Below are 13,511 nucleotides of genomic sequence, written 5' to 3'. Positions count from 1 at the left end.
AAAATATTTCCTTTAATGATTGTTAATTCTTAGAAAATTTAATAAAATATTCCAATAAATCACAGTATAATTACCTTTTATAGCATCATGTTTTTTTTTATTATAATACACATTCCAATGTGTAAAACCAGTTATTTATCCTTGAACATACGATTAGTCAAAAAATAATCATTTAATAAAAATAGCAAATGATTCAATACATTATACGTTCACAAAAATACATAGTCTAGTTATAAAAAAAGTATTGATTCACGCTCCAAAATTAACGAGACTTTAACTCTGTAATTCTTGTGACGTGATACAACTTCCAATTTGTGCGCACATGACGGCGAAAAAAGCACGAACCTTCCAATTAACTGCAAAAGTTTACAAATTGAACCGATTAATAATTCATGTCGGTCGTAATCGAAATCGACTCTGGGGGCGAAACTTTTTTTAACTCATGTTTCGAAAAAAACAAACTAACTACATACACGCTGTTACATATTTTGACGCTCCGGCCTGAGCTCGGAATTTTCGCAAATTTACATATATAACGCCTCGAGGCGCAAGGTGTAAACTTTAACCAAAATTTTCACTTGAAAAGATTGTTTTTTTTCTCTATGACAAGTTATTGCTACGTTTGCGGTTTAAATTTGAAACACACATAGGAACTTTGCTCCGTTTTGCAGAAGCGCAGACAAAGTTAAAATTAGTTTTGTGTAAGTTCTCATTGCTACAAACTGAAGTGTGAATATTCTGATTACATTCAAAATGCATTGTCTGTTTGTATTGTATTTTTAATAAAAATATTTTTTTTATCTTTTCAGCTAAAAGGCCGCCCGTAGAAGAAACAGCTTCATTTCTGCAGTCTCTTCTTGCGTCTCATGGACCCAATTATTTAGAAAAACTCTTCGGAAGCAAAGCGCGAGATGCGTTGGCGCCTTTGGGAGGCGTTGAAAAAGTAGCTATTGCTTTATCAGGTAAGTTTTTATTTATATTATACATATATATAACATTTTCCGTAAACCCCACATCTCTAATAAATCCCTTAAATATTATTATGGATAAAAGTAGAAACAAACTTTAATTTATGTGGTGATACAGATGCGATTTTATATTAATACAACAATTATTTTAATGACAATGTTGCCTTTAAAATATAAATCTAACTAAATTAATTTCCTAACAAACATACTTTAAACATTAGATTATTTTTTTTTTTTAAATTTCAATAAATCATGATTTTTTTATTTAATAATATTTTATTAAAGTATGTAGCACTTTCTTTTTATTATTTAAAAATTAATAATAATAATAATATTAATTTTATACATTGAAAAAAGTTAATTAAAAATAGTTCACCGACGGTAAATTTGTCTTATGGAAACTTCACCGACTCTACAATTGATCATTAAATTATTTATTAAAAACTATAAAACGTATTTAATTCCTTAGCTTGCTATTTTATCCGTCAAGTACATATGTAATTTATTATTTTAATATTACATTGATTATTGATCCAATTTTAATTAAATTTAAAATGGAGCGATAAAATCACCGACCGAATAATTATTTTTATTATCGCTTTAATTGTTTTTAACGTCGTTTTTTTAACACTAAATTATTTTTATTGTTTGAGAAAATTTAATTTATTGAATTGTGTACCAAAATTTAATTTCTGGAACCATATTTCAATTCCTTCTTTCTGATAATAGAACAGACATTGGTATATTATATATATGTAGGTATTTCTATAAATGTATGATTACGTGGATGTAGTAATAAAATAAATTATAAAGTGGAACACACGTATGTATAATTTGTATACAAAAAAACTACATAATACGCGAAAACATTATATAGATAAAATTACTACTAACTATATTTGCGTTAATACAGTCAGTTCGAGTGCCATCCATTTCAATATTATTTATTTTTTTAAATTTACGGCTCTACTGTTAGCTATAAAGCACACAATACGGATATACGTTCAATATATTTATCATTACTTTGGTTTATTTTTGAACACAGAAAAAAAACTGATTGTTTTATAAATGACATTCTAAGAACAAAGATTTTTCTTCAATCGCATTTGAGTGAATGTAAATTAAGCAGTTAATAATTTTTGTACCAAATACAGAAGATTGTGTTACTTATGTATCTTCACCGACAAGTATCTATACTATATTTGTGTTAACACAGTCAGTTCGAGAGCTATTCATTAGATTATTATTCATAATTATAAAATAAATAGCTGGTTTAATATACGTTCGATATACTTATCATTACTCCAGTTTAATTTTTGAGCTCATTTATAAAAGAAAAAATATAAATGTGTTGAAAAAATATAAGTATATCGAACGTATATCCGTATCGTGTGCTACTAATGGGAACTAATAGTTCGTGGGAACTAATAGTTGAGGCGTAAACACAAACTTGGCATCTCTTTCTAAATTATGAATAATGATGAAATATATTGCTCTTAAACTGAAAGAATTATTTTAATTACAAATTTTAGGGATTTTCAATTTTTAATTGTACTGTACTTTTATTATCGTTTTTTAATCCATAATTCTGCAAACTTTAAGAAAACCTTATATTTTAACAATGGTAATTTATTTATATTTTATGCTAATTATCCATTCATTATAAAAATATGAAATTACATTTCAAACTTGTATTTACAGATATTTTTAAATAGTGAAATATTATTTCTAAGACACGTCCAAGTAAAAAGAATTGCCAGAAAATATTATTATTTACTATTAGGATAAGAAATTGTGAAGATTATTAAAAAAAATAATATTACTTTTCTAGTTTCCTTCAAGCATTAAATTTTTTTTTTGATTTTATTTTAACGCAGGTTTATTTTTTAAGCGTTTTTTAATAAGCGAATTTTTATAATAATTTTATAATAAAGTTTTTTAATTTGCCACCATTATAAACAAAAAATACATATTTTCTTTTCTTACCAAATATTATGGGGGTGCTTAAGAGTTCTATATTATAACAAAAATCCCATTTGAGTTATTAAAACAAAGGAATTAACAGCGGTAACTAAATTACAAGTCTCATAAAAGCTTGTATGGGGTCCGATTAATCTAATATAAAACTTGTTTTAAAGCAAAAAACTATATTTTTTATATTTTATTTCGATGCAAATTTAGCTTTTAAACGTTTTTTATTAAGTAAACTTTTTTGTAGGATTTTATGCAACGGAGTTATGATTTCTTAAGTTTTTAAATTTGCCATCATTTTGCAAAAAACTAATATATTTTTTTTAGCAAATATTATACGGGTTCTTAGGAGTTCTATTTTCTTACAAAATTTTAAGTCTTAGTCAATAAAACAAAGGAATTAACAGCCTTAAGATAACTGCAAATTTTATAAAAGTTTGTATGGAGGTCCGACTTTATACAAAACTTGTTTTGAAGCAAAAAACTATTTTTATGATATGCTATTTTTTAGCGAATTTTATTAATGTTATTAAGAGATCTATTTTTTAACAAATAAATTAACAGCCAGTCCGCTCACAACTTAATAAAAACATATAACCCTTTCACAGCGGCTGATATTTTTGCATACCATTTCGAAATTTAAGAATATGTGGGGGGGGCGCCTATTCAAGCTATATTTAAAAAAAAATATAGTTCAATAAATTTAAATGATTTACCGCTATTTATTCTACTAAATAACTATATTATTAAACTCAAATATTTATGGCACCTTTAGTTGCCAAATAAGTACTGGCGGTTTTCTTGATGACTTTTATAAAAGACATCCGCGGTGAAAGGGTTAATAATAATTAAGCTATTAATATTGAATATTATCTTAAATCTCAATAAGTAGGATTAATTAATTAATAAATCATCTTTTAATTAATAAATCATCGACGATCAATTGTAGAATCAGTGGACTTGTCATTCAATGAGTTGCAAAAGTAGTTTTATTTTTGCTTTAAGACTTATCTATGTATCGTTGTTTCATATTAAACATACATCATTTGGTTTAGGGTATTAAAGTAACTTTTTGCTAAACTTTGACAGCATATGCTTTTAAATAGTTCCACCACGTTTGATCTAAACTCTACCATTAAAACTTATAGCAATAAAATAAATCATATGTATTTACGTTTACCATTGCAAAACTTTATGCTTACATATTCGATTCAAAAAGACCAACGTATAGTATAAAATATAACATCAATCTAATAAAAAATAAGGACGTGGCAATACAGTATAAACAAAAAAATAAAAAATGCTTTCATAACTACTAAAACAATGCTATACAAGCATAATGGAATTACTATAAAGAAATTGTTACGTCAGCAGCAGAAAATGTCATAGAGCAGGCACAAAGAAATAAATATATACAAAGAATGGCTCGATACAGAATGCCAAGAATCAACCAGAAAAATAATTCTGACATATTAAATAATGCAGAGAGGAAAAAATCTATTTGGAAAAAATATATAAATACACCACTGCATGTATAAGGTTAAATAAAAAACCATCATAACTGAAAAAATATTTTAGAAAGATAGGTGGAGCACTTTGCGACATGTTAGGCGATGGAAAATGAACGTAGAACAATAAAATTACTATTCCAAAGAAACAAGCAAATATCTTACATAGTAATGAACCCTCCCTGAAGGAAATAGACAAAGCGTTATTGCGTCTTAAAAATAATAATTCCCTATCTATTGACTTATATCAAATATTTGACTTACACAGCAATACTAGAAACATATGATTCTTTCATTAATAAATTTGTACAAAGGTTGGGTTTAATGATAATCCGTATGAATTTATTGCTCGGGTTTACTTCTGTATAGCTTTATTCGGACGTTGAAATGGGTTAAGAGCATTTATTCGTTTTTCTAACACTCACTCGTGGCATTTAACCATTTGGTTGCTGGGTCTTTAGGGATTACTATCTAAATATCTATGTATTACATAAAAAAAATACCGGCACGATAGACCAGTGGTATAAATCGATGACAAGTACCTGAAAGTATTGTATCGTATCTGAGAGTTAAGAATTATGGATTATTATATTATTATATAAATATAATTTAGATCGATCATCACATTTTTTAATTTCACAAATGAATAATTCAAATAAATTAAAACAGTGCATAATTAGCAAAATATGTCTGTAACTAATTCTCTAAGTACATGGGTTTGAATCCGATATGAACCTTTGTGTTAATTAATTTTTATCGTGTCGGAATTAGTGATTATTTTATAATTTAATTTAGATCGATAATCACAGATTATATATTCCAATATTTTCATTATCTCATTTGTGAATATCACTATGAGTAATTAAAATAAAATTGAGCTAGTTCGTACATATTTGGTTTAAAAAAAAATATTGTAATATTGTAAATCAGGCGCTGATTATTAATTTAAACTGATTAATCTGAATTATATCAAATGTTTATCGTTATACCTGAGTTTAAAATAACACATCGATAGAATAGAGATGCATTTGTGTGCAGCATGCGTTTGAAATTTAGTGTGCAAGTTCAAAGACAATATGGTTCGGCCGGCAAGAAATTAATCACTCGCTAACCAACCGTTTTACAGTTCGTGATTTAAGAACAGTATATATGTAAGTACAATAAGCATATTCTTGTTCTTTTGCTCATATCTTTGCATTATTTCACTATCAGAGAATCTCTGAAGTTTGTTAATGGTCTAAAAAAATATTTCCGTGTCATCAGCATAGCAAATGTGGTTAATTAAAATCGATTAAAAATCTTTAAATGTGGTTTACAAGTCTGTATTAACCCTTTCAACGTGGCTCATATTTTTTAGAATATTAGAAAATTGGTAATATGTGAGGTGGGGGTGAACCAATTTATGCCATATTTTTTTTAATATTATGGTTCAATAAATTCAAGTAATTTATAATAGCCTTGAATTATATTAAATAACCATATAATTATGGTCAAATATTTATATTATTAATATTTCTTACACGAAATTACTACATAGTTTTTAATAAAACGCCAGTATTTTGACTAATGGTAAAACACAGAAGTCTAAAAATAATTGTTTGCGTCTTAAACTGCATGTTTTTTTTTGGTCTGGTTGGAAAATAATGCAATCAATTTATTATTATTAAAAATGTTTCTATAAAAGATTTCTCAGATATACACGAGGTTTTACAAATATTAGCAATTTTTAATTTCCTCAATTGCTTGCTATAAATAATAAATTAAATCTTTTATTTTTAAATCAGTACGAAGCGAAAATAAATTTTAAAACCCAAAAACACACACTCGTTAGCTATGGTACCTTATGATAGTGAGATACCGACATCTAGTTGTTCATAATTAAATTACTTTTTCTGTATTTTTTCTATGCATATGTACAAATATGTACATATGCATATAAAAACTCTTAAAGATGATTGTGAAATTGTTTTTTTTTTAAATTACTATATTTTCCTCTCACCAGAATCCCAAACGATAGAAGACTTTGGCGCTGCCCTTCACCTGATGCGATCTGACTTGGAGCACCTTCGCTCGGTCTTCATGGCAGTAGAGAATGGCGACTTGGGAATGCTGAAGTCCTTGGGCATCAAAGACTCGGAGCTGGGCGACGTAAAGTTCTTCCTGGAAAAGCTGGTCAACACGGGTTTCCTCGACTGAATAGCGCCCGAACCTGCTTCTGATTATTACTTCGTTAACTCTCTACCCCACACCCCCATAATCCGTGGCTTCTATAGCTACTTACCATACGACTCCTACAACTACAAGTAGACACCTCGTAGAAGATGCCTTGTAGATCCCCGTTATGTTTTACTAACTTTATCTTTTCAAAAACATCCAACGACTAGCACTTGTATTATATTATTGACAGCGTAGATCAAAACATTTATTTTTAGAAAAAACTATTTTTTTTAAATTTAGATAAACTTTTAATTTCAAATAATTATAACAAATATCAACCGAAACTTATATATCGTATTACATAATTCAACATAAAAAAATGTCACCAATCAAAGCGTTTAGGGACGTTGGGAAAAAGATCGATAGAGAAACACCTTATATATAACATACAATATGTATTAAGCAATACATGGAGTGGACAGAAGATTTGCAATGTTTAGATAGTCTAGATTGAATTTTTCAATTTTTTTTTCATTTTTCACTGTTTAACGTAAAATCATTTACACTGACAATCTTCTTTATTATTAAAATATATGAATAAAATATAAAGTCTATCAAAAAACACAGGGTTAAAATAGTTTTGCTATGTGCGCCTATTTAATTTGTGAATCTGATCAATTATTTTTATTATTATACTCTCGACGTAATCTGTTTAGTGTAATACTATTTTTACTGCGTAGTTTTTTTATAATGAAATTTATCGAAAACGCTAAAAAATTTAGTAAAGCCATAGCGATGAAGGATTTGGTGACATGGTCTCGTTTATATTGCACTCGTTTAAAAATTCTTGTCTTATATCCTTTCAAACCTATTTATATTGATTATGTTGATTATATTCCAAAATAAAACTCCAATTTAGAGTTTTTCGTTATATTTTGAGTTAAGTAGGGAGCAGGATTCGGAAAAAGAATTAAATTGTTTCATTCTTTTTAACTTAACAAAGATTAGATATAAGTTTTGCATAAATACGTACATACATATGTGTGTATATATTTATACATATGTATGTATTTATTTATATTTATGTATATAAACATACATAGTATATACATACTCTGAAAATCTCTCTCTCGTTCAATTTATATTTATATATTTCTTTTTTTATCTGACTTAGTGTAAATAGAATTTGTGAATTATTATAATTTTGATTACTTTGGCCCGTAGCATTTATTATTTTATTTATTTAATATAAATTATATAAAATATGTATTATATATATATATAAATGGCATTTTTCAATTGTCAAAAAGAAGAGTTACAGTACCTTTTATTAGAATATAGTGATCATAATCGACGACTGAAAAGTCGTCGAATGAAAGTGATGTAAAATTAAGGAATAATTCAATGAACGAGTGATATAACGGAGTGATTGATGTTTAACTGTAACTTCTGTGTATCGACCCCCCACGTAAATTATAATAAATATATTAAATGCACACTTTTCGTCACGTATAAAATATTAATTGTACGATAAACGTAGTGAACGTGAATCTATTAGTAATCGGGGGTACGTTGACTTTCGACTTGGTTCGAAAAAAAATACTACTCAAAATACAGTATTTTTTGAAATTTTAAAAATCTCATGATCAATGTTAACGTTTAAGCGAAAGTTACGGTTAGTTACTGGTTAAGATGTTAAAATTAAAAACTCCAACAATCTGACATCCGACGCAACCATATGTAATATTTAATTAGATAGAGAGAGAGAGATGAAATATTAACTATATACATAGATAAAAATATAATACATATCAAACGTAAAAATACATATCATTAATTGTGATTAATATAATATAATAAAATATATATTGCATCTTTTAATGTCATTACATCAGAAATCGTCCAATGAATAACTCCACCAAAAATAATAAAAATTCAACATTTTTCATTTCTTTTATATATTCTTTATATAGGGCCGAAAGAATATATATTGGAAAAGAATTCGTATATTTTAAAGGTATATATAAAGCTATAGAACACGTGGAATCGATGCAATACTGACACAACTAACATCTAACATTTCTCATTCCACAAATATAGCGTTATATATATATATAGAGATTAGGTTGAAAAATCTTTTAGCTTCGCATTCAACGATTTAAGGCTTTGAAATTATTTGCACAAAGTGTTATTATTTGAACGATTATTGTAGACGTTTAAGATTGGTAATAAAAATACATATCAAAATATATAACATATCATATTAAATCAAAAAGTTTATAGATTTACTCGTATGTTCCGTTTTTATCGAAGGAAAGCATATTGTGATTAATTGAATGTTTATATTAATATATATATATTGAATAATGTTTTACGTTAGTTATGATTATTATTATATTATTACGATAATATCAATGCCAAAACAAACTAACAAAAATATTGAACATATCATCTACTTTGTCTAACATTTATTTTTATAAATATAATTATTAGCATTTGATCAATTGTATTTTTAATGAAAATGTGTATTTTTAAAAGCATTAGGCACAGAACCGAAATATGAAAAAAAAGATATATATTATATTATACATGTAATAATATTATGTACGACATGAAGAAATATATTTAATAAATGAATTGTAAAACATTGTTATGTTTATTTTTCTTTAATAAATTATATCATTATCAAAGATAAGTTGCAGCAGAAAAAAACGTTATTTTTATTGACTTGTTTATATTTTAATCACCTCAATTCCGATTATTTATTTAATTTTAATACAAGATTTTGCTCACAAATTATATATAATATGTATTGCTAATTTTTTCGCATTTTAAATAATGAATAATTTGATTATTTTTACACTTTATATAATTATAAAAAAATGTTTTTGCAATTCATCTTTATAAATAATTTTAATTAATAAAAAAAAATGATAAAATAAAATTATTGCCCGGCATTGAACAATCGCTAATTTGGGCGGATTAGGACCATTTGAAAATAAACTATGCAAAAATGTTTTTATCAGGTACTTAAATTACAAGTACCAAATATAAGATAAGTAACAGACAAGCGTTGTCTGTTTCCATGTCGAAACATAAAAGTAGAAAAATCTAAGTGCAAACATAGCGTACTTATGAAACTTCCATCTATAACTTCACTTATATTTTAAAACACACGATAGTTCAGCCGATTAAGGAGATCCTAAAAAGAGCTTTTCGATTTATGTCAAATCTGTTTCAACCATGAAGTTGAAACCCATCTTATTACAAGTCTAAAATGGTCAAAAAGCTTTCAAGCAAAAATAATTTAAATATAAGGCTAAAAAATCATAAACTTTATTGACGAAGCTAGTCATCTGCGATGAATCAGAAAGATGAAAGTATTTATAACGAATGCCTTGAGAAAATATAGCACGTGGCAGTGGCGTAGCTAGGGTATGTGCCGCCCAAGGCGATCCTTGAAATTGCCGCCCCCCCCCCCCATATATTTTTTGCAGGATAATAAAATCAGCATTTCTTAAAGTAATAAATTGGTTATTATTAAGCTCTTGTAATTCGTGAATTTATACATGTTTTAGTGCATTCAGGGTTAAGAACCACACTGGACGATCCCATCGCGAATATGCCGCCCCCAAGCAAGTGCCGCCTGGGGCGGCCCGCCCCCTCCGCCCCACCATAGCTACGCCACTGGCACGTGGATTCATGATTACAAAAGCTATTGTGATTGGCCGTCCCACCGAAAGAGGCGAAAGACAAAATCTCCTATAAAAAGGGCCATAGGTAAAAATACACGAACGCAACCAATGATTACTTCTTAAGGGCCCATACGCACTGTCGGCTAGCCGCCGGCGACTAGAGACCGCTGGCTCAAAAACGCAGGTAGCTAGGCTAGGCGGCTAAGCCGAGCGACTCGAGGTCGGGTAGTACATTCGCGAAGAAATTTGCAATATTAATTTTAAAGAGAAAAAAATATTATTTTATTTTCAATATAATATTGAATTTCCCTGTATGAAACGCTTTTTGTTTCCCAAATGCAATTATAAATGTATCTGTATTATGTTAATAAAATTAATTTAAATTGAGAAGCACGAAATAATATAAAATAATTATACATATTATTTCACAATATTTTTTTTTCGTTATCAATATTCATATAAAATTATTGTAAACGATTCGGGATTCAATTTCTACGATGAGCGTTTCTGTGTCGAAGCCATTTTTTGTGAATGATGTATAAGTCGCCTCGAAAGTCGCTCCTCGTGCGAATGCACTCATCTAAACCCATGCTTTTATAGGTTGCCGCGACAGGCAAGTCGCCTGTGCATCACCTCTGCGCAGGATCGCGCCTGACGCTCCGGCGACTCGGCGCCTGCGTGCGTATGCACCCATTTAAAACCATATAAAGTACAGTCGCCGGGAGGCTAGTCGCCGGCGGCTAGCCGACAGTGCATATGGGCCCTAAGATACGTTACAGTTGCGTTCTGACCGCCGACAGAGATAGTCATTCTATCAGTCACGCAAAGTGGCCACTCGTCGGGGGGTAATCCCCGCTGACTAACGGCCGTCAAAGGCTATGTCGCGAATGCGAATATTCTACCAGTTTGTACGATTTGAGCTGACTAAATTATCGATAACGCTCGCGAGTGTTGCGTAACCTGTGCTGTGGTGAGCCAATATTGCGTCGTGTCAAATAGTTCCGGTGCAAACCATGGGACGTTCGCGGGACCCGTCTCCCGCTAATAGCTACCAGGATAACATGGAAATATTAGATATGGATGTCGTTAGCCAATTAAGACTAGAAATAGAAAAATTACGCTGCGAACTCCTCGAGGAGCGGAGAAAGCGACTAGAATTAGAAAATGTAATCAAAAATATAGGAAAAAACATCAATAATAAAACCAAAGAAGAATCTTTAGTAAAAACTAAAATCGCTTCATTAACGTCTGCGACAGCGCCAGCGCCTTTACCTATAGAAACCACCTCAAAAATGATTGCATCACATCCTATAGTTACGAAAGTCGTGAGTCATCCGGTTAAAAAGAGAGCACGACCTAGCACTCCAACTGAAACATTGTTCGAACCCATGGTTCAACCAGTAAATACTCAGTCGTCTGACCCTAGTCAAACTAATTTCTCAAAACCTCCTCCAATAATTTTGAATAAACCATCTGACTTTAAAGCTGCCAGACAAACAATACTAAATAACGGCCTATCGTTTACATCCGTACAACGCACTGACTGTGCCAAAATTTTCCCTTCATCAGTAGACGAGTTCCGTAAAATTACAAAACTACTTGAAAGTAGAGAATTCTCCTTTTACACATATACTCTTCCAGATGAAAAACCCTTACGTGTGGTCATTCGAGGACTCAACGCAGAATACTCCTCTTCGGAAATTAAAGAGGAGTTAGTCAATCTTGGTTACGATGTAGAAAACGTCACTCAGCTAGTTAACCCATTAACAAAAAAACCCATGCTTTGGTTCGTGGTTTTAGTCAAAAAGAGCGACCATAATCGCAACATTTATAACTTGGGCTGCTTGCTGCATCAAAAAATAACTGTAGAAACCCAGCATAAACCAAAAAAGGTACTACAGTGCCATCGTTGCCAAAATTTTGGACACTCTGCTATAAATTGCAGAGCTACTCCAGCATGCGTCAAGTGCGCTGGGAGCCACGTATCACTGGACTGCCCATTTGGGAAAAAAATTGATACCCCGCTGTGCATAAACTGTGGAGGTAACCACCCAGCCAGCTATGCAGGATGCATGAACAACCCTAATAACAAAAAACTTATACAACAGAATAGAAATAAAACAAATAACCTAAAATCTACAAAAGCTTTCACTAATGGGATTTCGTATGCCGAAAGTGTCAATATTGATAATAGTAATAATATCTCTAAACCAATACTTGTAACTAACGATAAACCACTGATGGTAAATTCCACAAACCTACCAAGCGCACCGCCAATGACTTCTCAGAATCGCGATAATATCATACAAAAAATTCTTGAAATGCAGAAACAAATACAAATTCAAATGGATTTCATAACAGTTAATCTTTTACCTGGTCTTTAAATGCCTACTAGTTTAGTTAATTAATTGATTGATTGTTTTAATATTGCACTAACATACTAATCTAACACAAAAAAAAAAAAAAAAAAGGTGATGCTTAGATGAAATGTATCCATGTATCCACCAACGATATGTTAAGCAGGCAAGAGACAAAAAGTCTAGGAACTGTTGAATAATAATAGATACTATATAAGATACGTTACCTAAGATTATCCTTGCAGTCTACTAATGTTTACATTTGAACATCCACTTCTGAGTTCATAGCATCGTAACTTCAAAAGCTGCAAAAACTCTAAGAGAATGCCGACCCAACTTCAGAGCATCAAAAATCGCAAAAGCCGCCGCTTCTCTCTTCGCATCCCCTGGTTCAGATAAACGTCCGGAATCTAGCGTCTGAAGCCAACGAACACACCCACAAAAAACTTCACGTATAACTAACACAAACAAAATTAAGAATTAATAAACTTTGTCTAAAAAGCAAAATAAACACCCCTGTCACGAAAATTGGGACACAAATTTGATAATAAATATGTAATTTAATAATAAATTATAAATTTTAAAGCAATCACATAGCAAAAAAAGTGTCAACTCAATCAGAAAAATATGTTTTTTTAATATTTTAATTTTGTAATACATTTTATTTATATTATTAATTACTAATTATTATGTTTATCAAAACTTGTAATTAATAGATGACAAAAATTTAAATCTGCTTCAGGCGCTCGAGCCCATGGTCTCTGGGTTACTAGTCTAGACCTTACGTACTACACTTTTCCAACCTTCATATTTACCATTTATTTTTATATAAAATGAAGTCATTTCCTATCAAAT

General features: G+C 29.8%; 1 protein-coding gene across 1 annotated transcript in view; it reads left to right on the top strand.

Moving 5' to 3' along the window:
• Window positions 1-6,885, top strand: part of LOC148236319 (prohormone-4) — an 87,852-nt gene extending 80,967 nt beyond the window's left edge. The window contains exons 4-5 of the mRNA XM_088183303.1: window positions 810-962; window positions 6,450-6,885. Coding sequence (XP_088039429.1) covers window positions 810-962; window positions 6,450-6,643 — 347 coding nt within the window. The 3' untranslated portion in view covers window positions 6,644-6,885. The remainder of the gene's footprint in view (window positions 1-809; window positions 963-6,449) is intronic.
• Window positions 6,886-13,511: the final 6,626 nt, after the last annotated feature.

This window comes from Plectrocnemia conspersa, unplaced genomic scaffold (assembly GCF_051122295.1).
Source record: "Plectrocnemia conspersa isolate PC_06_02 unplaced genomic scaffold, ASM5112229v1 ptg000003l, whole genome shotgun sequence".
Taxonomy (NCBI): Eukaryota; Metazoa; Arthropoda; class Insecta; order Trichoptera; family Polycentropodidae; genus Plectrocnemia; species Plectrocnemia conspersa.
The sequence above is the reverse complement of the archived record's forward strand: the minus strand, read 5'-3'. Positions and strand labels throughout refer to the sequence as shown.